This window comes from Camelus ferus, chromosome 8, assembly GCF_009834535.1.
Source record: "Camelus ferus isolate YT-003-E chromosome 8, BCGSAC_Cfer_1.0, whole genome shotgun sequence".
NCBI classification, from domain to species: Eukaryota; Metazoa; Chordata; class Mammalia; order Artiodactyla; family Camelidae; genus Camelus; species Camelus ferus.
The window spans coordinates 69,552,140-69,579,649 of NC_045703.1; the positions used below are offsets into that span (position 1 = coordinate 69,552,140).

The following is a 27,510-nucleotide window of genomic DNA, read 5'->3' on the forward strand; positions in this document are numbered from 1 at the left end:
AATCTAGGGAAACTGGGTAGAAATTTTCAAAGTCAATGGAGAAGATAAGAATGTTTAAAGCAGAGCCTATACATTAAAAGAACAAAACTGAGCAGACAGAAGAAAGTGTTAAGAGCCAAAAGCCCAAGATAAAGTGAAAATGTGGAATCAGGGATTTCAGCTGTGAAAATTTACTCCAAGCTGGCTTGTGAAAAGCAAAATCTGAATATGAACTCTCTCTATATAGAACAATAATACTTAAACTTTCACAAATGAAAAATACATTGAGGAAAATGGGAGAAAGAGAGAAGGCAGGAGTAGGTATTTCAATTTTAGCAAAGTAAAATCTAATGTAAAGAAGTTCCATGTGTGTAAGGAGGATCGATATATATCGACGGGATGTTAACAGTAACGGTGTTGCTGTCACGACCCTCTGTGCTGTGCAAACCATGACATCGTGCTTTAGAAAAACAGTCAGCTGCTAGACTGATAATTCTTGCCTCTGAAAGAAGAGTAAACCTCTTGACAGAGAGACAGTAAGACAGTAAGATGGTCCTTCCTCCACTGCCTGACCTTGCGCTCTAAAATCTATGTGTGATCTTTACCAACCCAAGTGGACAGCCTGGTGTCCAAAGCACCATTTCCCAAATTTCACTGTGCACACAAATCATCTCCAGACCCCTGTCAGATGCAGGCTCCATGTCAGTATATGTGAAGTGGATCTGAGATGCTGCATTTCTAACAAGACCCCTATTGATGCTGCCGTGGGGTCAAGGCAAGGCTGAGCTGACCAGGCTAAGATTCTGCTGGGAGTCCTCAGACCCTCCCACAAGGTGGGGAGTGAGCTGTGGAAAAGAGATGAATGGTCATTTCTCTTATATGTAGTAAATCTAGAGACACTCGCTTCATTCATGATATGACTGATTAGAGAAACGTAAGGTTATGTTTTTAGGCTTTAAAATTAACCATTTAATAGATTAAAATAGATGGTATATCTGATGAAGTACTAGGGAAAGAAAAATGAAACATTATCAAATAAGGCAACACTTAAAAAAAAAAAAAAGCCAAGGTAGCATGCAAAAAAAAAAATATATAAAATGACAAAAGGAAAACAAGATAATCTTTATGATCACAAATAAATTGGAGAAATAATCACCAAAACAAACAAACAAACAAAAATTGGTTTGGAAACTGCTTTGAGAGATTATTCCCACTGTCTGATTGTTCCCAACAATATGGTTCTGGTGGGGGCTGCCAGTCACAGAGCAATGGTAAGAATTTGCCTCTCTCCCCCAAACTTGACTTCTTCCCCCTCCATCCTTTCAATATAGTTATATACAATTTTAGATAAACTGATCATCAGTTGTTACATTATTGTGATGACATAAATACTGTTCTCTGCAAATCACACAATTGCTATGATTACGTTTCTTTCCTTAGACAACTTGTTTTCTTAGCATAGATAATTGCCTCTCATTTTGTTTGCTTGATTTGCATATACTTACTATTTTTTCCAAATGTCTCAGGATCTAGCAAATAAATATTGTTTTCCAAAAGTTCAGCACATCAGACAGCTCATCAGTGTTCCTTCTGCTCCTGGAGACAAACTTGTCCTTGCGCCCTCTTTCTGCTCCAGTCTGGACTGAGTGGCCCAGAACTTCTTACTCCTCTCTCACGTTTCACCGTTTTCCTTAGCTCTTTGCTCTGTTTTCCTCCTCATTTTTATAGTGCATATCTTCCAGCAGTTTCTTGTAAGTCCATGAAAGGTATATTTTTCAGTCCTTGCTCATCTAAAAATTCTACCATCCTACTTAATTAGTAGTTCGGCCACATTGAAAATCATTTTCACCCAGAATTTTGAGGTTATGTCTCTGTTGCTTCCCAAGTTCTTACGTTGCTTTGAAATCTCGATGCCATTTGAGTTTCCAGCCATTTGCCTGTGGCTTGTTTCTTCCAATCTCTGAAAGCTTTCTGGTTCTTCTCTTTATCTCTGGTGATGTGAAATTTCATGTTGGTAAGCTTTGATGTGGCTATGTTTTTATTCATTGTCCTGGGAAATTTCAATTTAGAGACATATGTCTTCCAGCACTAGAAACTTTTCATGTATTATTCCTTTAATAATGTTCTCCCTCTATTTTCACTTACTTCTCTGTCTATAATTCCTGCTAGTAATGCACTGCACCTTGTGGGCTGATTTTCTAATTTCTTTGTGCTTTTGTCATATTATCCAACTCCTTCTTAGTTCTACTTTCTGGGAAATTTTGTTGACTTTATCTTTCAAAAGTATAACTGAATATTTTGTTAATTATCATAATTTTCCTTTATTCTCATTGTTTTTTTAAAATAGTATTTTGTTCTCTTCTTTTATGAATACATTATGTTCACTCTCTTATCTCTCTGTGAATATTTATTATAGATTTATAGCATTTGGGTGTTTGTGTGTTTAATTTTTGCTTCCTGCCTCATCATACCCTTCCTTCACTCATGCAGTAACAATGACTTTCCTCCTTACTAGCTGTTAAGACTTTCCTGATCCTGCATACAGATCAACAGGATAATGTACTTACTAGTTGCAAACCCGGACTGTGGAATCAGACTGCCCAGCTTCTAATCCTGGCTGCACTGTTTAGTTGCCACATGACCTCATGTGAGTTGCTTTACTCCATGTGACACTCTTGCCTGATCTCTAAAATGTGGATAATTTTAAGCACTTATATTTTCTCTTACTTATTTTCAGCCAGTGGTTTCTGTATTTGTACATCATGTAACCAAAATGCAATTTATGCTATAAAGCAATTTTTAAAGCAATCACTGAAATATTTCTATGTATTTTGAAATTGACATACGCTTTTACATACCCATGGGCTGAATAAGGCCCAAATAAGAAATTCTAATTAAATATGAAGTATTTTAACTGTACAATAATGAAAATACATAAATTACATATTAAAAATTTACCAAAAATATTACTAAAAAATAGTTTTTAAATTACATTAAAATATTTACCACATATGACTTGGTAAAACAGTATTTAGAAGAAAATATATAGCCTTAAATGTGGTTTCAGAAAAGAAAAAAGGAGAAAGTCCATCTCAATAAATGACAGAAAGAACAGTAAAAGAAAGGTAAAGAAAAACTAAATTATTACTATAGAAATATAATAAAATAAAAATAGAAAACAACCATGCATTTGAGAGGATCAAAAACCAAATATTGGTTCCTTGACATGATTAATAAAATTGACAAACACTTGTAAAAGCTTATAAATAAAAAAAAAGCAAAATAACTAATAACAGAAATGAAAAAGGGAATATTACACAAACCCTATAGACATTAACAATATCTTAATAGGATATCATGAACAACTTTATTAGTAAAATTTTGAAATTTCAATGAAAAGGTCAGATTTCTGGATTATGTAGCTTACCAAAACTGACACCAGAAAAATAGAAAATAAATTAAAATACAAACAGTTATATAACAACCGAAGAAATTAAATTATTAATTAAAATTCCTCACACAAAGATAACTCAGGGCTCCCATAGCCTTACTGGTTAGTTGTGCTAAAGACTTAAATAAAAAATAATTTAAATATTGCACAGATTTTCTTAGACAATAACAGTAAAAAATATACACTCAAGAAATGAGTTAGGCTATGTTGAAATAACCACCAATCTCCAAAATCAAAAGCTTAAAACAATAGGTGACTTAAAATAAAGGTCTTTTTCTCACATTTGCTACACTCCTATTGCAGGTTGGAGTGTTCTGTTCATTGTAGTTGCGTACGGACCAGAATGTATACTCTTACCATGGACATTATGAATAATGTATCTTAGTGTCTGGATTCTGTTACATTCTTTTAAAAAGTGTCAGTGCTAATTCTAGTGGGCAGTTAACCTGCTAAACACAAATGTCATCTCCCCTGTGGTAAATAGCAGCCTAGGTTCTTGCACCTTCAGTTTTCATCTTCCAGCTTCTGCTCGTTATCTGGAATCCTACTGGATCCCTCTCATGTGTGTAACCCTTGGAGATCAGCTGAGGCAGAGTTTTCATGAAGGCTTTTTGTTTACCTCATCTATTGGTCTCTACCTTCCAGGACCCCCCCTTTAATTTTTTTACATGCTCTGCCAGCCCAAAACTCTCTTCTCTGACACCTGAGCTCAGTATACCTTCTACTTCTTCTGCTCCAGGACACACACCTTAGTTCTTAAAGGCAAAAGGCTTTTAACTCACAGATTTTACCTAGTACACCTCCATCTTTCAAGGGCAGACTCCCATCCAGTTTCTGCCTACCTTCCATTCTTTGGTATGCCACTCAAGGATTCCCGTTAAATATCTGGTTGCAAATTATGTTTTTGACTTAATTTCTTTGTATTTCCCTTCATGCACCCTGTATTCTAGCCAAACTGATTGTGCTATAGAACTTGTTTTACACTTTTCTAATTGCATATCTTTGCTCTTTTGAGTATACCCATTCTCATGTGTCCACAGATGCCTAAACGTTAAGAAACCTTCAAAGCCCAGTTCCAATAGGAACTGTCCTGGAAAACCTGTTCTGATTCCCCTCTCCCTCCCTATCCTCAACTTCAGTCCTCTCACCACCCCTGCCTTCCTGTTCCCACAGAACTTTATATCTTCCTTTCTTACATTACTTAGAATGTAATGTTAGAAAGCAGTATGTTCCCACAGCACCTAGTGTACTGTACACAGTAGAGGCATCAAAATGTTTGCAGAATTAACTCAATCAGGCACATACCTGCCATCCATACTGAAATTTGTATAGTTGTCATGATCAAAAGGGTAAAGAGGCCACTTGGGCTTGCCGCCGTACTACGTATTACATAAAAGCTACCTTGTAAGAATCCCTAATGTGAAACAGCAAGTAAAAGGTATAATGATACAGTGCTTTCCATTCATTGGAGAAATTATTCAAGTAGTGAGAGTAATTGTTTATTCATCCACATTCTCTTGTGTGATTCTTTTTATTTATGAGCAGTAACATACATTTGTGAGATGGTCTACTAGGGGCAAGGTGACCCTGGCTGCTAAAGAATTACAGAAATATCACTGATCTACAAATAGACAGGACATAAGACAGTGGCCTCATTAGGAGAGCTCTAATGAGTTGAGGTCACCCAGCTATAAAGGACAAACACGCACAGACACAGCTGAGGCAATTTGAACAATAACGTTTTCAAAAGCAAAATGGTCTTTTAAAAAACACCCAGTGGAAAGAAGTACATCAAGTAAGGATAAAATATGAGAATCTGTATCACAATACAAAAACTGTTTTGAGAATTCTATTTAATTAGAAAGGAACAAGTCCAATTGAAAAGCATTATTCTCTATGATATGATAATTTTACTTAAATCTCTTGAAATTTTCTAGGTAAATTACTTTAAAAGTGATCGTTGTAAAAAAGTAATAATTTTTTATTTAAGAAGAAAATATATTATTTTTCTGAAAATATGGAAAAAGAGGTGTATCAGAATTATTTTGGTTACATGATACAAAAAGAAAACTGATTCAAATTGTCATAAAGAAACTAGTTTTGCTTAATGATTCACATAACTGAACAATCCAGGGTCTCGTTTGAGGCTTGATATAATCTAGTGGCTCACCATTGTCATTCTTGTTCTGTTTCACGCATGGTCATCTTAAAGCTGCCTCCCTTCTTGGCCTCAGGATGCTCCGAATAGATTCTGGGACTATATGCTTACTTATCTATACCTGTAGGAAAGAACTAGTGTCATTGTCCCTTGATTTCCAAAAAAAATAAAAGTCAGAGATTCATTGTCATTGCATCAGCTGAAGGCACATGCCTAGCTTTGAGTGGTGGTCAGGAGGGATGGGACACGCTGGCTCATTTAACCCACATCATCTAACCTACCCACTGTACAGGTTAGCAGAAGTGAGGAGAGTTAGCATCTCAAAATACCATGAACTCTATGGCAAGACATTTACTGCTCAGCAAACATCTGTCTGCTCCTTAGCCTGTCTCATTATGCAGTTGTGTGGAACCATGGGACTAAGTCTGCCAGTGGCTGTGAACGGGAGAGCTGTGTGTTGCCTTCAAACTATTTCAGAGCCAGCGCACAGTCCTCTCTCTCTCTCTCTCTCTCTCTCTCTCTCTCTCTCTCTCTCTCTCTCTCTCTCTCTCTCTCTCTCTCTCTCTCTCTCTCTCTCCTCTTCACCCCCATGCTGATGTGAATTGGTTATTTGCTAGGAATGAGAAATTGTCCTTTTCTGCATGAAGCCACTTAGATTTTAGGGTTAATCTATTACTGCAGCAAACTTAACCCCTACTGATAAATTGAGATTCCTAAATAAGAATTCACAGCTATTGAGGGCAATGGAATCTGGAATCTTATAGCTTAAAACATCCATTTTCTGAAGAACATTCAGCAGGTGATGCTAAGACAATGTTTCTCTGTCCTCTCTGAGGATTGGTGTAGCTGGAAAGGCCGTGGACCTGGCTCTGGATTCTAGTCTTGGCTGTGTCATTTTGTGCAAATTAGCCCATCTCCTTCCTAGTTCGGTTTAGTCCTCATCTGCAAAACAAAGGACATAATATGTACCTCAGAGAGTTGTTGTGATCATTAAAGGAGGTCTTGTAGAAATGCCCAGGTCAGGTGATCGACAGGCTCTTAATAAGCTGTGTGCTGTGTTGAATTGAACAGTCATAGCCAGGTGGACTTGTAAAATCCCGCTGCCTGATGTTTGCTGTTCTTTCTCCTCTCCTCTCTATCCCTTCCCCTCCCACAATCTGTCAGCTGCCTTACCACCTTTATTTAAAGAAAGTCATAATATAAAATGGGTGTCCGCTGTATGAAGTCCTGTACAGAAACAATGTGTTAATGGATGCAAGATGACAGCAATCTGAGGCAGAGATTAGAATCTCCGAAGTATTTAAACAGTTACCTGGCCACTTGCCAGAGGAAGAACTCCTTCTGGACCTGTGAGGGTGAAGAACAATCAGATCTAGTCCTGTATGAACAGGGAAAAACAGAGTGATCCAAAATGAAAATGATCGAAGTGGAGGTTGTAGCTGCGCATGTCAGAAAGGCATAACAGAATAAGAGAAAGAGCTAAAAATAGCAGATTGCGTTTCAACCTGAATTCACCACATACTGGCTGTCCCTTTCCCATTCTCAAATAAACAGATTTCATCCCTCTTCCTGTATAGTCTGATAGTTCAGGGCAAGGGCTCTGAAGTCAGACTACCTGGTCAAAGTTCCAGCTCTCTCACATCCCAGCTATCAGACAAGTTAACCACTTTGTGGCTCAATTTATAAAACTGAGATGAGAATGGCACCCAACTTATGAGTATTTTCAGTGACTAAATGAGACAACACATCTCAGGCTCTTTAGCAGATCATGTCGTATGTGTAGTAGGTTTTCAACCTAAAAGCCTCATATTGGGAGTCTTCATTCTTCCGCATGAAGGCTGAGCTCTAGTCAGGGAATAGCACTAGCGCAGAGTGTTGTGGAAGAGGGAGGTAATTGGGTTGTTTGTTTGTTTGTTTGCTTGTTTATTTATTTGTTTGGAGGCATTGGGGATTGAACCCAGGACCTTGTGTCTGCTAGGCAGGCACTCTACCACTGAGCTATAGCCTCCTGCCGCTACTGCAGAATGTTGCTTGCTTTTTCAGATGCCAGGAGATCTAGCTCCATCACGATGATTTGTTCCCCAAGAATAAATGATTTAAGCTCAGGTTGCAACAGATATCTAGTCTGATTGCTCAGAGTCCATGCTAGAGCCTACATTCCCTGGCTAGTGCTGAACATTTCTCCCGAATATGTTCCAAGTCTGGCCCTGTTGTCCACCAGGACTTGGTGGGATGCTGAGAAGAAGTGGGGTCTAACCACAATGATCACAGCTCATGTAAACCAGACCCCAGCTGGCCATTTACTAGATGTGTGGTTTTGGTAAGTTCATTATTTCGTCTTTCCCAGGGGATTATAAAACTGACTGCCCAGACATTATGTAAGGATTAACAGATCATACAGGTAGGAGGTTTAGCACAGGGCCAAATCAAGGTGGTAATAATAGTAAATTTGCATTTTTACCTCCTTGGTCCTTCATGGTCATGTCTCTGCAGACATCCTAACTTCAGGTCATCAAAAAATTGATAGATTTTGGATTATTTAACTTTCATTCAAGTTACAATAAAAATGTTAGATGGAAACTGGGCTAGGTCAAGTATGGACCTCTGCAATACTCCAGTAGGGATGATGTGGGTTGATACCAACCATTAAGCCATATTACTTAAATCCAGTTATTCACAGAGTAAGGAAAAAAGAAAAAGCCTAACCTTCAACCATTTCTGTATCTTGCCTCGAGGAGAGGTTTGCCAGGTGCCTCGCAATGTAGTCTGCTTGTGATCTCCTTTATGAGTAAACTTGTTAGAATGTGTACTGTAAGCTTGGCCTGACATTCTAGAGAGCTCACCCTGGCTCCTGGTAATCATTACTATTTTCCTAGAAGCTCTGAAATCACTGGCTTAAATAATCAATCCTAGAATTGTACCAGATACTGATGTCAAGCTTGGCAGTGTTTAGGTTTTCAAAGTCCTTTGGGGAGGAAAGGGCAGCTCCTTCTTAGAAATTGATGTATTTACCCATCTTCTATTTTGTAGTACAGCTCTCAACTTTCTTGTTTTGTGAAAAACATGTGTGTATTACACCCTTCTTCATAGTCCACTACTCTATCATCTTAAAGCTGTAGCGAATTTAGGCACCTTTTCTCAACCAGAGGAAAAAACATAACCATAATTCTTAGAAGCAGTGCCTACTCATCACAGCAGATTGTCATTTGGTTTTACTCTGAGAAAGGCACCAAGGCTGTCTGACTCCTTCCTTTGGTCATCAGTTCATCTGTCACCCAACTCCTTCAAGCTGAATTGAGCCAGCAGCGTACGGACAGGGGAGCAGAGTGCTCCAAAGAGACAAATCCTCCTCTGCTTGCTTTTTTTTAATTGAGGTATAGTTGATTTATAATTTTGTGTTAGTTTCAGGTGTACAGCAAAATGATTCAATTTTATATATATATATATATATATATATATATATATATATATATATACACACACACATACATACATATACACACACACACATACACATATATACATACATATTCTTTTTCAGATTCTTTTCCATCATAGGCTATTACAAGTTAGTGAATATAGTTGCCTGTGCTACACAGGTCCTTATTGTTTATCTAGTTTATATATAGTAATGTGTATATGTTAATCCCAAACTTCTAATTTATACCTCTCCCCACCCTCGTCTGCTTTTTGACAAAGCAGGATACTGGTAAGTTTACTCTCAATTACTGTTAGAGAATTCAGTATGTATGAGAGCAAACACAGGCCTAACCTTGGCTGCAACAAGGTTGGAAAAGAGTGTTGAATTACATTTTTTTCAGGTTCCTTTATGTCTTAGGTGTTATGTGTACTAAATAGATCATGCTAGTGACTATAATGTTGAGACCATTTTGGTAACTGACTACTTTATTTAATAAAATAATACTAATTATGTATCTATCTTTAAAACTAAGTGTTTAATGGAAGCCAAACAGTCTCACCAAATACTAAATTGTATTCTGTGGTCCTAAAGTCAGAATATATTCTTTTCTATCAAAAAAGTGAAAAAGGTAACCACTTGTAATGACAAAGTTTTGATGAAAAATTTGAATTTTGCATAATGATAGCTCCTTTCTGTATGGGATAAGAGGGGAAAATGGTGCTTTTTTAATATGATACTTACTAGAAAATAATGAATTAAAGGAAAAATAGTAACACTTATGATAGGCTTACTCCACATCTGTAATAGCTGAGCCAAGTCTCTGGTGCTTTAATTGAGAATTCAGGCCACATCATATTTATTTGTATAGCAGTTGAGTTCTATTTTGGAAGGAGAATAATTTCTACAATTTTGAGACCTAAATTTGTTTTGAAACATGTTTTGAAATCATTCTATTCTAAAAAATTAAGCTTTATATAGTTAGTGCCCCTTAACTAGCAAAATTTATATCCATTTCAGTCTAATTCGACTAAAATGATATTGGGTCTGGCTGAGAATCTCAATTATTAATTAATTATTTCAATGTCAGAAAGAATAATACTTAAAAAAACTTTAAGACATCTATAGTAGGCAAATTTATAGAGACAGAAAGTAGACTAGAGGTTACCAAGGCCTGGAGGGGAAGACTGGGGAGGTTGTTTTTTTAAATAAGTAGAGTTTCTGTTTTGAGTGATGGAAAATTTTGAATATAAATAGTGGTGATAATTGTACAATATTGTGAATGTAACTAATGCCACTGAATTGTACACTTAAAAGGGTTAAATAACATTTTATATTATATATATTTTACACAGTAGAATAAAAAGATATTACTTAAGATATCAAAATAAGAATGATTTAAACACTAAAATGTCTAAACTCAGCATTATCACACTATATTTTCTCTTAGAAATTTTAGCCTTTGTCATATGACTAGAATACTAGAAAGCAAAGATCAATTTAGCAATGTTTTTGATAGTACTTATAGAAGCCAACTGAATTCACTCAAAAACAATTAGAACCAGTAAGACAATTAAGTAAGGTAACAGTTATAAATAAATATACGAAAATAATATACTTTTATGTATGTATTGTCAATAATTCCTAGGAAACATATTGGGAAAAAATTATCTTACACAAGTAGTAGAAATAAAATAAAATAAAATTCCTTTGAGTAAACTTAATAAAAGTATGCAGAATCTACATGAAAAATACTGCAAAGCTTTTCCAAGGAACTTAAGAAAAAACAAGAACAACTGAAGAGATACATGTTCCTAATGGAAAGATGACCGTTTTTCTCATACTTACATTCTAAATTTATTGAGATTTTTATCAAAGTTCCAAGCATAGTTTTTAACCTGACCAAATATTCTAAACTTTGTCTCAAAATGTAAATGGTTACGAATACTCAAGAAAATATTGAGAAAGAATAAGAAGACAGGACTAGAATTCTGCTACACTAAAACACATAAATTATGATCATGAAGGATAATATTTTAGGGAAATATGCAAAGTTTGTTAATTTTTTTTTTAAAGCATAGTAGAAAACAATGTTTTTTAATGGAATAAAATCCTGTATCTGAATATGAAATGGAAAAGATAGTCTCTGTTGTTAGTATCTGAGCATGTAAATCTTCAGTATTTTCTCTGTTTACATTCTATCTTCAAATGAGATTATTGTGAAAATGTGCTCTATAACCTACTTCTTTACTCACCTTCTAATAGACATTTTCCTGATTTAAAATTTTTTTCCTTCAGATGACTTTAATAACTTTATAATTTTCTGTTGTATAGGTGTACTAGATTTTCCTTAATAAGCCAGTGTTTTGTAAACATTTAGATTGTTTCTTATTATAAATAATAATATTGATACATCCTTTCCCATAACTCTTTGTACACAGTTGCATACTGCCTTTGACTAAATGCCCAGAAGTGAAATTTCTGGGTCAAATGTTATATGCATATTGCTACAGAAAGGTTGTGATGATTTACAATATAGTATTTATGAGAGTAGCTCTTTTCCCAAACCTATTTCCACACTGAGTATTAAATTTTCAAAAATGTTTTGTTAATATGATATCCAAAATTATAAAATAGTTATTTTATTTCATTTGATTATCAATGAATTTGAACACTACAATAGTAATTGCTCACTTGTATTTACTAATTTATATATTATCTATTCATATTATTTGCCCATTTTTTTTAAAATAGCAGATTCAGTTTTTTATTGGTTTGTGGCAGCTATTTGTATATCAAGAATATTAACATTTATATCATATGTCAAAATTTGTTTTTAGAATTTACTGTTTGCTTTTGCTTTCTGTTTGGTGTATCCAATTTTAAAAGAAGTAGAAATATTTCCATTTTTCCTGATTCCACAGTAGTGAATCATATCTAGTAGTAGAAAATATTCTCACTTTGCAAAAATCATAATAATGGATTTTATGCATAAGAAAATCATACGTGTAACTTATACCCATCTAAGATGAATAAGCTTTACAACTTTGACTTTAAATTATTTTTTCCCTTATTCTTCAACAATCTCTATGTATCTGGAAGCTTTATCTTGTTGATTATACTTGAAGGCAGTAAGCAGTACAACAGAAATCCAATTTTCTGAATGAAAAGATTCCCCTGATTGATCTATAATGTCAGTAGATTTCTCATGTTAGATCCTTTTCAAAACCTTAAATCTTGAGTTCAAAGTCCTCACTTACATCCTGACAATAGCTTTCAGGCCCAAGAACACAAGCATAAACATTTCATTTCTTTCAAGCTGCAGAATCATATTCTCTTTATATCTGTTAACATACTTTTTTCAAGAGAAAAGAACTTTGTTTCAAAAAAAACTCTTTTTTTTTTCTATTGGCACAGTAAGAACAAAAAAACTTCCAATTTAATGGTATATCTTAATTCCCTGAGAATGAAGAAGAAAAATAGAGGAACTGAAATGGAAATGGGCAATGTAAAAAAAAAAAAAAAAAAAAAGCCCTCTTGGACGAAGTTAAGGAACTTTTATAGTGCATATCGTGGCTCTGTTTCACAGCTACTGCAGAGGTTTTAGAGACATTCCCTGGTCATTCGGGATAACTCAGGGTTCCATTTTAGATGCCATTAAGAGTAACAGTTCAGGCATTTTACTTGTCAGTCATTGTCAATTCAATCACATTTATCACAACCATGTTAATTCAGTTGGGGTTTCAATGAGATAAATAATTATTTCCTAATAGCTGTTGTTACTATCCATAGTGAGAGAGATTGTTAATTTATCCCCAGATGGTCAATTAGCTATATATACAAGGGTAAACTTAATCAACGAAAGGTTGATGTTATGATTACTCATATACATATAAAGTTTTCTCCTTAATATGTTCTATGTGGCAAAACTCTTCTAACATTGGTAGTAGGTGAGCATACTTTAGTCTGTTTTATTGCAAGCTTTGGCATATATGCCCTAAAAGAAAGGCACTGTGATAAGCCAGCACACCTTAGTAGGCACTATGGCTACTAAAATCTTTTCTGCAGTCACCAGATGGTTTCTACACATGCTCAGATAGCTATCTCTTCTAATACCTTCCATAGGTCCTCCTACTTGTGACTTTATAGTGTCAATAGAAAGGCATTTTTGCAAAAAAAAAAAAAAAAGACTCACAAAAATGAATAAATTATACACACTCAGTTATACATTTATTTTAATATATAAAAAATTAAAACAACACACTCATGTAATTCTGTTTCAATGTCTAATCCTTGCTCACTAAGCAGTTTATAAAACATTTAGCTGGATGTGGGTGCGAGTCCTTTTTAAGAAGAGGAATGAGTAGAGAGAAAAGGCAGAAACCCAGGATCTTAAGCATCTGATTCTGTTTGATTAATAAGGCAAGACAGATATAGCACAGGGAACTATGTTCAATATCTTGTAATAACCTTAAATGGAAAAAAATATGGAAATGAATATATGTATGTATATCCATGACTGGGACATTGTGCTGTACACCAGAGATTGACAGATTGTAACTGACTGTACTTCAATTAAAAAAAAAAAAAAGGACCTAGGGATATTTTGGTTTGGCAGAAATTACTACAACCTCAGTCTCCTTTATGTTCATCTAAACATACCCACATAGTTCTTTCTACCATTTCTAAATGATCTCAAGAAAAACATATACATAATGATAAAACCATTTAGAAGACTGTTTCTTTGTTATCTGGGGCTTTGCTCCCACATGGCTAAGGAGAACTTTGTCTCTGTGAACTGGAGTAGCCCTTATAAAAGAAGAAGTCCTTTATCCAAGAGGGGACGATCCAGCATAGCTGTTATCTCTCTTTAACCTAAATAACATCTACTCATCCCTTAGCTCCTTACCTGTGTCCAGGAGCCTTCTCTGCTATCTAGTCTGGGCTGAATGCCACCTTTTGATTTGCTGTTTAAATACTCTATCTCTCTTATGCACACTCAACACACTTCTAATATTTGTTCAATATCTTCTTCCAAACTATATTATAAGCCACAAGGGGCTGAGTACCATATCTGTCTTGCTCACTTCTGTATCTCCAGTTCCTAAAATGACTGGTATATAATACATTCACAATAAATACTTGACGAATGATACTTAGTAAACTAATGTATGTAAAGCACTCAGTTAATTCTTGGCATATAGAGGTGTCCAATACATGTTAGTTATTTGTATATGAACCATCAAACCTATCTGTGCAGTACTGAATCCTAGATATGTTGAGTTTTATGGTAGACTTTTTGAAAGAATGCCCACTGCCCCTAATACTCAGAATGACATTTCTGTAGGCTCCTAGTTCTCTTCTGTTAAATGAAGCTGGGTCAGTAGGCAGGGATCAATAACCCCTGGCTTCCAGAAAAGATAAAACATCTTTTGGCTCAGACAAGACCAGTAAAAGGATCCCCACTACTGACTATAAGATACTACCTGCCCTTCTCCCTCTCCACCTTCCATGGTCTTCTGAAGCTCTGCTCTTGAATATCTCATTACTACAGCTTCTAAGCTAAATTATAGCATTCTGTTTTCAGTTTCTCAGAATATATGGTATAACCTGCAGTGTGTCTAAATGCTGTAACAATGAGCCATCATGCAGTAGAATTTCATAGTTATATTTAGCTTGGTTCCCTGAGTTAAAGGTGAGCCATCTCTAGGCATCGCATTTGTGTTTACCTTCAAACCAAAAAGGAGTGTAGTCTGAACTGGACTAGAAGTTATGGGGCTACCTTGCGGTGTCTCCCTGCCCCAACCCCCATTTTGTTGCTAAAGGGAATGAAGCTGACCACATTTTATTTCTAAAAACTCCCTTGTGATTCCAAAGGAAATAGCTGTGAACCCACTAAATGATATCTTATATTCTTGGATTTTTAATTGAGAATTTAGTTTGGTTCAACCCTAAGTGCCATCCTTAGGCCTGGCTACTTTGTACTTAATTCCCTAGAAAATGGTGTGAGGGAGACTGAACTCTTTGAACAGCTGGAGAAATAATCAAATATGCTCTAAGAAGGTTAATCCAGCACCAGTGTGAAAAAGACAGATTGAGAGAGTAGAGAAAGACAGAAAGAAGGCAGGTCAGTTAGGAAGGTATGGCAGTGCTACAGTGAGGAGTTCCAAGAGCCAGAACCAGAGGAGATGTAGTGAGAATGGAGCCCCAGGAGCAGAGGGGTGGAGATGAGGATGGGAGGAAGATGTAAATACAAGAGATACTTCAAAAACAGAACAAGATGGCTTTGCACATGAGGAACGTGAGGGATGAGAAACAGATTTTGACCCCGGATGGCTGGGAACCTGGCTATATCAATACTAAATATGGGGAAAATAGGAAAAAGATAAAGTTTATGGGGGGAACTTAATCTTTGGAGCACACTGAATTTGAGGTGATAGCAAGTTACAGCCTACTGGAAATGTGAGCCAGAGTTCAGAAACAATGCTAGGACTGCCTCACAGGTGCACTGACCGCAGTGGCATCCCTTTAGGTAGCCTGGCTCCTTTTGTCCCTCTGTAAATGGCACATACTTTAAGGTCATAGTCAATCTTTCCTTTAGAGAGTAGAATATTACAAATAAGAGCCTGTGATTTTGTCCTGAAGTAGTCCTGGGCATTGCAGTTTGTCAGTCACCACCTTTGACCTTCTATAATAGATGCTTTATGTGACTTTCTATTTAAATCATGGGACTTTTAGTCAAATGAGAAAGTAAATAATAGGTTCCCATGGTTAAGGTTTCCATGGTTAAACTCCATAGGTTTCCATAGGTTTCCATGGTTAAACTGGGACCAAGAAAGTGGAGGGGGGAGCTGCCCAAGTGTTTGCAGCCAGTTATCAATGTCCTGACCGCTGGCCTCTGCATTCCGCACTGGAACAGGTTTCCAGACCCTGCAAGCGGGGGAAACACCACATAACTTACTGTCTCCTGTCCTGGCTGCACCACCGCTTGTTACTGCGCATTCAGAATTGTTCTTTAAAAATACATTGTATTCCTTTGGTCTCTTAGTTATATACTGTTGATTCCTTCTAAAGTTCTGAACATGAAAAATATTATTTTTCTTCTCTACTTTCTTGAGAATCTAAATATAGTCACTTCATAGTCACCTTTGCCGACAATGTTCTTGATATTTATAACCAGCCAGCATGTAGCTTCTACTCACACACACGATTCCCCGTCCCCTCTTCTCCCCAAAATGTTTGTTTCATGGCAGCAGCATGGGCTGCTAACTGAAAGGGATTGTTGCATAAAAATTTATCTGTTGTCAACCTCCGCGGGGACCTTTAACTGTAGCGACACTAACTGATCGTTTACCTTTCATGCTACCTGTCCATCACCAGCCTCTTCTGTGAAGGACAATAAGCTGCTTTCTTAGGATTGATGAGGAATCAGTACAAGTTGGGAGAACAGATCACACACAAACAAGAACTTGTTTCTAACATTAAGAGCTGCAGTGCATCATTCAAAGCTGTAATTATAAAGGCTTATCCATTGGTGATCCCCAGTAGAGCACAGTTTAATTTAAGGGTCTACGAGACCACTTTGCCTGAACATTGTAGAAACCAATGCTTTCTATTTTTGGCTTCTTCCTTTCTCTGTCGTACAGATGCCTTGAACCTCCGAAACCGACAGGTCATCTGCGTCACTCTCAAAGTCCTACAGCATCTGGTTGTGTCAGCTGAGATGGTGGGGGAAGCTTTGGTGCCCTATTACCGACAAATCCTCCCCATCCTGAACATGTTTAAGAATATGAATGGTGAGTTATCCCAAAAGTCAAAATGTCTTTTAAGCCCTAAAAAAAAGGGAGTGATTTGAAGTAGAGTTAATTAGCAACACATTGAGGATTTATTATTGCGTATAAGCCAAGATCCATTTGGAGATCTAACCAGCGTAACTCCCACCCCTTCTCCTGCTCCTCCCTAGGGAACGAGTAAAATTAACAGTTCCATTTATTACTCCTCACACATACAGCTGACTTACTCAGTTACAGAAGCACTGAAGCAGTTCTATAATCTTCCAATAATTAAATTGTAAAGTTTTTTTTAACAGTCTTTTGAATACATTAGTAAGTTTGGAGTTTGTCCTTTCTCTTGATAGTAATTCTACCTTCAGGTATTTCCTGTTAAAATTACAAAGCAATATTTTTAAAATCTTATATTGGTGGTTTTGAGAGTTTTAGGAGATATTCTCCTAGTTCTAAAAAAAAAAAGCAAAATAGAAAATTTATAGTTACTTAGCTGATGGTGAGTACTGATTAAAAGTATTATTTTTAAAATATTATTCTAAGAGCTTTGGAAAGAACTGACACACTCCAGTGAATCTGCTTTGCCCTAACGAAGGTATAGCAAGCTGCGATTTCCTGGCAGGCAATGTTGCACGTCTGCTCATTGACAGTGTGATTTTCCTTTCATACTTCTTGAAATGACATGAATCTAGTTTTCTTTTATGTTGCTAACTTTGAAGTTCCATACTTCTCACATGCACGGTGTAAGTTAATTTCTGAAAGCCATGTCAATAAGTAATCTAGTGGAACAGTGGAAGAAAATTTTGCAACTTGGTCTGCTTGTGTACATACAAGGAAAAATCAAGAACTGAACATATGACAGCTTCCATCACAAACAAGGCCTTTGTTTGGAATCATTTTTCATATAATTCCTAAATTGCTATTAAAAATCTCCTTCATCAGGCAGATTATCCAGGAAGTCATGGAATCTTCAGACTCTTTAGCCGTCTTTCAATAGTAGGACCTACTTATATGTTTAATATTAAACATTTTTAGTAAAAAGGACTTCAACTGGGATTATGAGAGCTCAAGAATGTTCATAATGGAATGAGTCGATATTCATTTCAAAATATCTAAAAGCTATAGAGTTAACGCAGACATTTACAGGAGGTGGTTATTCTTTCAGGAATGTAAAAATTGGGTGAAAGTTTTAGCAACAGCATTTCTACTTTGTGGAAAATACTTGCTTTAAATATTCTTGATTCATAATTCATATTTTTACTGTATTATTTGCTGCATCAAATAAGAGATAAAGACAGAAATGCGAGAATCAGGGAACACCCACCCCCCGAAGTCTCAGTTATAGTTAACATTTTTGACGTGTGGGATTCACAAATGTTTCCTCAAAACTCCTCACAGAAACCTATGATGTACTATTACTGTTTCCATCTTTTCACTGTAAAAGTGTGTCTCTGTAACTCTTCTTCTGCATAAACGTTTGCTTCTGTACTTGCCCGTCATGGAAGATGGGCACCAACACACTCACCCCACTTGCTTGAGTAGGAGGGGGGACCACTGCCACCCCACGTCAGTGCTCTCCTTGCCCCACAGAAGGATCTGGAGCTTAAATCCAAGCATCATTTTGTATCTTTGTATAAAAGAAGAAAAACAGCGCTATTCAAAAGATGATTAGAATCTCCCTCCTTCTCAAGGAACCCTGTAAAGAAGATTAAGTACAGCTGCCACTGAGACAGAGAAAGCTCTTGGGAGCTCTAGACTATTAAACAAGAGCAATTGCTTGCTACATCTTCCTCCTTATACTAGTTATTTAATTCCTTAACTTACAGATATTCATTTGCTTAATGAAAGAAGTGATTGGGTTTAGGAATATATCCCTATTTATATTTTATCAAAATGGGAAATTTATAGTTTGTAAAATGGCTTCAGTTGGTCCCAAACAGAGCTCATTATTTGGGAATGTTTCTAAATGCATGCACCAGGAATTCTACACTCAACTATTTTTCTGGTTAATATCTTTCTGACATTTCAGGGAAAATAATATTAGCTTCAGCTTCATTTTCTACTTATCTTAGAAACCTGTCGGTACAATGCCAGAATTCAGTTTGCTGTATTTCCAGAGGGTCATATTACAAAATTGGAGCATTCTAGCTATAAAACTTAAAACTATTCTTCAAAGTGGCTCTGTTACCACAGATCTAGTTCTGCTAGTAGAAGCTTATTACGGGATTTCCAATTATAATAGTATTTTCAGTCTGAAAGTCATTGAGCTTTAGTAGCATTTTAAATAAATCTTGCTCTTATGATTATATTTTGTTCATATTTGCAGAACTATATATACTTTTTTATTTAAGCAGATGTCTTTAGTAACAGATATATTTACTTATAATTAAAATTAAATCAGAAATTTACAGCATGTAACATTAGAAAAAAATTGCAACCTCAATTACAATGTATTTGAGAACAATTTCATACATTTGTTTCCTCTTTCCCTACTTTCATGTAATCAATGTCTTGTTAAATAATCAGATTCAAAAATATTTCTTTCCAGTCCCACAACAAAATATTTTTGAGAATGAGATCCAGTATAAACGACCGAAAGAAGGAATGAAAGAGGGACTATTCCTTCAAATATAATGACCCTGTCCTTCTGTTAGTGTTCCCTTGAAGCACAAGCGTTAGCATAATTCTACTCCCTGTTCCTTTTTGCCATTTCTGTCCTATTTTAATGTCAGCTGGACTTCCTCCGAGATGCTCAGTGGGGCTGGGTGGGTAGCCTGGGACTAGTTCAGCAGCCTTCCCAGGGACCAGTGGGAAATCAAGTTGAGCAGGGAGGAGCAGATGAGGCCGGTAGTGCCAGTCTGTGTCCCCATCGACATTCTACAGCTATGAACACTTACAACCAGCCGCACAAGAGCAATCCTGTTCTAGGAGAAAGGGGAGCTTTGTATTTCTATTTATGAACAAGACACATTGGTGAATTGCAATGTGAAATAAAGAGTAACATTTTGGAGCCAGAGGAGATGTGACCTTAGGTAAATCATGTTAACTTCTCTGAACTTAAATTTCTTCATCTACACAAAATACTTGTAATAATGCCTTTTTTTTTGGAGTAAAATTGGCATAACAATTGAAGATATGTATGTCCCTTCATGTAAAGCCTGGCTTTGACTGAGTGTTAAATCAGATACTCATTATTATCACACAGCATTATATACACATACAACGTTATATACATATATGATACTATATACAAATATAGCAATACCGAATAAATTATTACATAGCGGCATGAATAGATGATTTAATGTATTATGTCCCCCTTGGAAACTCATCCCCTGGGCCCCTATGTGAGCCTGTGAATGAGGAATGACCTCCTGGTTTTCCCAGCTTTGCTTCAAAGGCCTCTGTTTGCCAAATGCCCGGGGAGGGGTGAGGTGGGGGGCAGATAAATTAAGGACTCAAGGATTCCTTCAAGGATAACTGCTTTTCAAATCCATCCCTTACTGGCATAGTCTCTGAGCTTGAGTATTTGACTGATGTTTTGGGGAAGGTCATTATTTTAAAAAGAGAAGCCGAGTGTGACAAACAAGAGGTGCCTGGATCAGGTCCTCTTTGGTCTAAGCTTGATCTTGTTTTTTATTTTTTAATTCTAAATGACGGATTTGGGGTATCTAAAACGTGCTGTCTTTCTGGTGACTGCTGTGGGGTAAAAGAGAAGGAAGAGTTTCTCTAACAGCAAGTTCTTCTTTCCTATGTTCTTTCACAAATGTTTTTAAAGGTTACAGAAAATTAAGACAACAGGAGTGCTCAATTTATCGCTTTCAGAAATGAAACTACAAAATTAATGATGCAGTGCATTGCATTTGAGAAACATGAGCCAATAAATGGCATTAAAACATTTACAGCTAAAATATGGGGCTCTGCCAGGAGACTGGGGATGTCCAATAACCCTGCTTCTTGCAGGGAATCCTTATTTTGGTACGTTTGTTTCTCAGTACACCAGTGGTCCTGAAACAGCCTCTAGTGGAACAGTTCAGAGACTCCAGGTATCAGCAGCTCTAATAGTACATTAATTTTATGTCATGGAATATGCAAAAGCACATGCAATAATGAAATAATACATTCCCACGTGTGTGAAAATCAAATAGTCTTAGATTTATCTGTGATAATTCTAAGAGGTGTGCCATAGACTAATAAAAGTCTATGAAAAGAGGCTTAAAATCTTCAATTCAAACTCAGACACATTAAAAAACACAGGAAATGAGAAAGCATTAAATTTCCCAGAAGTTTGGAGGTCTTTCACCCTGAAATTTAAGTGGTTTCTAAAAATAGAAACAATTGTTTTCTACTGATCGTCTTTTAAAACAACTTTTAATGAGAATTCTCAGTCAACCTGCTTCAAACCCTCTTCAGTATTTCCGTGAGTTCTGTGGGACCTATTTTTCATGGTCCTTTAAAATGTTGATGAACTTATAGGAGCTGCTTGTTTACCAAAACTTTCTTTAGTTCGTATGTTTTATAATTGACTTGTATAGTGTGTATTTCACAGAGCTTTAAATTTAATTTTGAGATTAAGGTTTTTCCCCTGTAGAGTTATATATAATTTTTAGTATGATCTGTATGTTAGAAATTTGTTTCAAAGTTCCTTTGGAATCATTATGTTAATTAGATTTGAAAGCGGTTGAATGTCCTAAGTTGATTGACGAAAGTGTTTGAATCCCACTCCACAATTCCTGAAAGCTAGACTTGGAATGATCATGTATATATCTGATCTCCGACTAGCTCTTCTTCCACTCAGATATGACTAGCTTGTCTGAAAAGAATCCTAGGATCCTAACAAAGCTGGCCGACACTTGTAGGCGCATTTGATCTGCTCTCTCCAAATTTACTCAACTCCAATACATCAGACTATTAGTTCCTTGGCCAAAGTGTTTTGGGCTTTCTTTCTTCTGTGCAGAGTGTGGCACACCTAGAAGAATTAGGTGCTTAATATGTGTTTGTGTGGAATTTATTCACTAACCAAGTGGGCCTGACCAATATTTTTGTTTTATTTCTTGTTTTTTAATTTTTTAATATTTTTTATTGAAGTATAGCCAGTTTGCAATGTTATATCAATTTCCGGTGCACAGCATAAGAGCTCAGACTTACATACATTCGTTTTGTTCAGTCAGTCCTGCCCTAAGTCATCTGTTTCATGAGGTAGCCCATTCTACTTCCAGACAGAAAGTCACTTCCTACAATGAATGAAATCTGTATCTAATATTTCCGTCTCGCTTATCTCTCTAGTTTAAACCACACAGAATAATGTCTAATCCCTTTTCCAAATAGCAGGCCCTCAAAAAATTACATAAAACTTTCCTTCCCCCTCAGTCTTCACTTCTCCAAGTTCAAGTCCCTTCTTCCAAGCATTCTTTATAAGCAAAGCTTCCAGAGCCTCAAAACTCTTAGGGGATGGGGGCGGTGGACTCGTGTGTCTGTAAACCCTGATGACTGTGCAGCGATCCAAGAGAGTGCCCCAGGGACAGACAGTCCTGGGAAAAGCCAAGGCTTCTGTACCTTCATTTGATGTACCTTACACGTGGTCAGCCCATGAAATGACCATCTTACCATTATGTTGGGGGCAGGCACATACTGTAAATTGCCTCTGTCTACTCACCTCTGCAGACCTCCATGGGGTTGCCTCTGGCCAGAGGGAAAATTATTCTCAGAGTTGTCTGTCTATATCTAGAAACACAGGACCTGGTAGGATGATGACCAAGGGAATCAGAATCCAGTTCTGAAGGCTGGGTATTAGTGTCTGAGGCCACTGTAACAAATGACCACAAACTGGGCAACTTAAGCAACACAAATGTACTGTCTCAGAGTCTGGAGGCCAGAAGCCCAAAATCAAGGTGTCAGCAAAGTCATGCTCTCCAGTCTTTAAGGAAGAATCCATTCTCTGCCCTCTCCTGGCTACCAGTGTTGCCAGCCATCCTTGGCATTCCCTGGCTTGTACATGCATCACTCCAGTTGCTGCCTCCGTCTCCACGTGACATTTTCCCCTGTGTGTTTCTTCTCTTCCTACAAAGATACCGGTCCTTATAAGGACTGGATTAAGGGTCCGCTCTACTCCAGGATGACCTCATCTTAACATTGCTAATTACATCGGCGTGATCATATTTCCAAATAAGGCCACATTCATAGATTCCGGAAAGACATAAATTTGGGGAATGCTGTTAACTTGGAACAGACTGTGAAACTCTTCCCCAAGGTGTGTGGAGGTGCGACCCCATCCCTAAGGAGTAAAGCAGGAGGTCCAGTGTGCCTTCCATTCATTCCCTCACATTGCCGCACTGACCGTGGACCGGCTGCGCAAAGCGTGAGGAGGACGCCCTCTTTTAACAACAATGAAAAGTTCTCTTCTGTGCGTTTCATCAGGAAGGGGCTGTTTAGTCAAGAAAGGAAAGGAATCTAGGTAAGTTCTGAGCAGAGGAGATGGCAGGAAATTGATGTTTTTCCTTCAGTAATGTTGCAGACTAACAGAGGTGAGCAAATGCTTTCACAGCTCTGAGTGCTGCCCTGGATATCCCAGACTCCCAAGGGCGCTGCTGCCGCCAGCCTTCCAGAGAACCCGAGGGACTCACTCAGGGCGGCAGACTGCATCGCCTGTGCCTGTCTCTGCCCAACCAGCTGGGCGAGAGGGTTAGACCATGCGGTCCCTGAATGGGGTTTGGATCAGTAAATAGAGGTTCAGCTTGTGGACAATGGTGGGGGGCACTCTATGTGGAAAAACAAGAAATGGGAGAGTGTTTAAGAGCAAAGACTCTGGCATCACATTTCTTGGGTTTGAATCCAGGCTCAGGGTTCACCAGCCATGTGAACTTTGATGGGTTGCATAACTCCTCTGTGCCTTAATCCCCATGTTTGAGAAGCACGTTGTTGGGAAGATTAAAACCATTTCATTGACCTGCAGAGAACTTCAAGGAGATCATTTTGTAGACATGCAGGCAGCATGAGGGTGAGAGGAATGGCTGATGAAATGTGATGGAGATTGCTTTACAAACTAGCAGGTGCTACGAAAGTCTATTGCCTGCCTCACTGGGTTGTAGGGAAAACTGTATATGTAGTTTTGTGTGCCTTCAAAGAAAGCTAAGTAATCTATTAGAATTAATACAGTAATTTAGTAAGGTGATTAGATGTAAAATAAGATGTTCAGGAATCATATTTTTTATATGCCAGCAGTCAGAAATACAAAGAAAAATTTGTTTTCTAGATGCTAAGAATTCCTACTTGCAGAAATATTACAACAGATATGAGCTTTTACTGTTCAACTCTTCCTCCCCTCTGAAGATAGTTTTAGTTCCTGCCTTGGATTCCTCATTTCATTTCAGAAGAGAGCTGAAGTATTTACCTAATCAAAGGGCTTTACCTTGGTAAACGAGAGGTGTACCAGGAATTGCCTGTCCCAATGGGCTACTGAAATCCCACCTCTTTCCAACACAGACACTGCCTTCAGTTTTTAAATAGCTTTTATATTTTCAGTTTTTCTGTATGAATCTGTCCAAACCTTGGTGTGCAAGTTTCATCCCAAACCTCCGTGGACCACTTTCACTAGCTACATCTTTCTAGTTTTACCACTGCTCCCACCGTGTAACTTCACAAGGGATCAGACTTGTCAGAAAAACTCCAAATTGCAGATAAATTCACGGCCCAGGCTGTGTCTTTTATTTTTTTATTTTTTTTTTTTGGAGGGGGTAAACAGAGTTTATTCTAGGAAGAGCAACTCACTGAGAGATAAAACCATTTTGAAATTTACATGTATGTACTGTTCATTGTTTGTAAGAACCGCTTAGAGCTTTAGCTTTTTAAACTTACATAGTTATCAAAGGAATAAAGCCAAACACAAATTTAGAATCAACAGAACGCGGTAATCCAACCATAAAGGGCAGTCAAATGTGCTTACACCTATTCAAGAAATCATCTAAGTTATAAATAGTACGTAGTTTGTGTCCTTTTTTTTTTTTTTAAGATTCCACATGTAAGCAACATCATATGGCATTTTTCTTTGACTTCAGGCACGTCTTAATAGTCTCAGGCCAAAGGCAACTTTGCTGTAACTAGAACGATTTGCATAGTTAACCTCATTAATCATTTATAAACTGAAGTAAAAGGGCGGCTGTTGTATGGAAAGAAAGGCTTGAGATGGGACTGGATGTGAGTGGGGCCATCTGTGCCCACTGGCTGCTCGTTGGAACCGGCCTACACCCCGATTCCTGACCTTGAGTGACCATCCTAACCCGGTCCAAAGACATAGGAGATAGCACCTTTTTTTCTCCAGAAGTTGACCCAGACATCACATCCTCTCAGGAACCTTCCCTGACCCCACTCTGTCTTACAGAATGAATTTCCTCTCCTCGGGGTCTTCCCAACCTCTCTCTCACTGAGTAGATTCTAGTTTCTGGGTCTGTCTCCTCAACTAGCCTGGGAGGTGGGGTCAGATGCAGGGCCGACTGAGGACAACTGGCTCTTTGCTCAATCTGTCTGTAAAGCTGCTTTTGAAATGTGTGTTGTCAGCCCTCACATCCCCTCTGAGGTCCTCCCCAAAGGATCTACAGACAAAATGATTCGATTCCAGCTGGTTCCTTGTCCTTGGCCACTAACATCCCCTCTGCTCGCTGGAAACTGGCACTCTTCTAAATAGGAGATTTCCGCCAATTCGGCTAAGGCCTTTAAGATATGCCTCCAGAAACCTGTATAATATGCTTTAATGTATTTAAAGGCTCACGCTGGGCCCCAGAAGAGCAAGCGTGCAGATATTAGCCCAAGAGAAAACGGTGTTCTTTTCTGTTTATGCAGCAGAAAGTTTGACTTAATCTGGCCAAGAAAGCACGTAGTGATTTCTAAAACTTTAATTTAAGGAGGCCCCCATATTCAGCCAGATCATAATTTGTACTTTTTAAATCACCTAAAACATCACCTGTTCTGGATTTGCTGATAATTAAGGTCTCATGCTCATTTTCCTTTATATGCAAATCTTTCAGGAGCGCCGATAAATGACTTTCTAGAAGTCTCTATGTGGACGTTGCAGAGGTAATAAGAACGTCGCCAGTGTAATTGTTATGTCGAGTGGTCGCTATTCATGACATAATTAAAAGGCAAGTTTAAAAGGGGGTTGGATGCAAAAAATAATAATAAGTTTTATTCAGTGGGGGAGCCTTTCCCTGACTGCACGAAACTTAGCAGGGGCCTTGGTTGTCACTCACTCATGAGATGCACAGGCACTTTGGGTCACACACACAGTTCCAGTGCTTAGAATTGCTTCTCTGACTGAGTGATCAAAAGTCTGAACTGAACTTGATCTAACCTCAACTGTGCTCCCCTCTCCCAGCTGGGATCTGCCCAGGGCTGGAAGCTTGCAGCGGGAAAAGGAGAGGGGTGGGTGTCGCTCTATTTTTCTGCCTTTTATGTGCCCCACTCCCCACTTGGCTACCCAGGTTGTGTCCCACAGGGCTGTCAGGGGTGGGGAGGCGGACTGTGGGGAGAGCAGAGGTTCTGGTTGACAGATGCTGCCCTGAGCTGGCATCCCACTCCCTGGGCCTGGCCTGCGTTTAAAGCTGATTCTGTCCACCGTGGACATGGTTCTCTGTTCTGGTGTTCACTTGTGACTCCTCCCTCGGCCTCTCGATTTCCTGCATTCACAGCAGCTCCTAGTGCTCAGGCTTCCAGGAAGCCCGGCTGTCCAGGATAGAAACGACCCCGCGCCAGCACTCTGCCCCACGTGGAACCTGTGCGCACTGAGCCCGGGCACTGAGACCCGGGGTGCGAGCGCAGGCCCTCCAGTCCTGCCTCCCGGGCTCCCTCGGCTTCTCCATTAGCTGCCCCAGCTGGGAGCAGCCGGGGCCTCCAGCCGGTTCCTCCGGCTGGCGGGATGCGGCAGAGTCCAGTGCTGGCTCCTTTAAAGAAAGCTCACCTCTGTCTTCTCACCACTTGTGGTCTCTCTTCAAAAACCTGATCTGTCCAGTTGTGACACTGGTCCTCTGAAACCATGACGCTGACGAAGTGCTGGCCTCGCATACACCATGTTCCCACAATTCCCGTTTCAATGCCACTGACTTTGGTTTACTTGAGCCAAACACAAAACTGTAGGAAGAATTTTCCACTTGGTGTGAAATCAGCTTTCCCTTTTTATTGTCCTCCTCAAAAATCTATGTTTTTCACATTGCCGGAATGGAATGCATATAGCTCAGGGTAAGCTTAACCATCACGAAGGAGGACCTGAAAAATATAATAGGCATATTTCCTTAGAAAAACTGCAAATATTATCGATATTTCTTTGCTTGCCTGCTTTCTGCATTATATTCTCATGTACATCTTGAATTAATGTCCCAAGTAATAAAGAAAAAAGTAATGACGGCAATGTTATTATGAGCAAGTTCTATTTGGATCCTTCCAAGATCAATTGACTTCTTCTCCCTAAAATACAGTACTTTAATATGAGCTTTTTGTGAGCCTATTTGTATCCCTTCTAAGATGGCAGTGAACAAAAATGATTCTCCTTTCAGTGACTTTAGATTTTGCATACCTATTACAACTCCCCTCTACTTCACCTACCCAAGTGCATCCTACATTTTTTCATAAAATTTATTTCTTGAGCCTTGACGCTATCTTTATCACAAACTAATAACACTAATTAATGATATAATAAGTAAATTTTAAAAGCAATTCTGTAATAGGACATAAT

At 38.0% G+C, this 27,510-nt stretch overlaps 1 protein-coding gene across 2 annotated transcripts in view; it reads left to right on the forward strand.

Moving 5' to 3' along the window:
• PACRG (parkin coregulated) overlaps positions 1–27,510 on the forward strand; it is a 448,475-nt gene that overhangs the window by 238,068 nt on the left and 182,897 nt on the right. The window contains exon 4 of one of the 2 annotated variants that reach the window (XM_032485313.1): positions 16,653–16,802. The exons of the other annotated variant lie outside the window; for it this stretch is intronic. Within the exon in view, the coding sequence (XP_032341204.1) occupies positions 16,653–16,802 (150 nt within the window). The remainder of the gene's footprint in view (positions 1–16,652; positions 16,803–27,510) is intronic. 2 annotated transcript variants of the gene reach the window in all.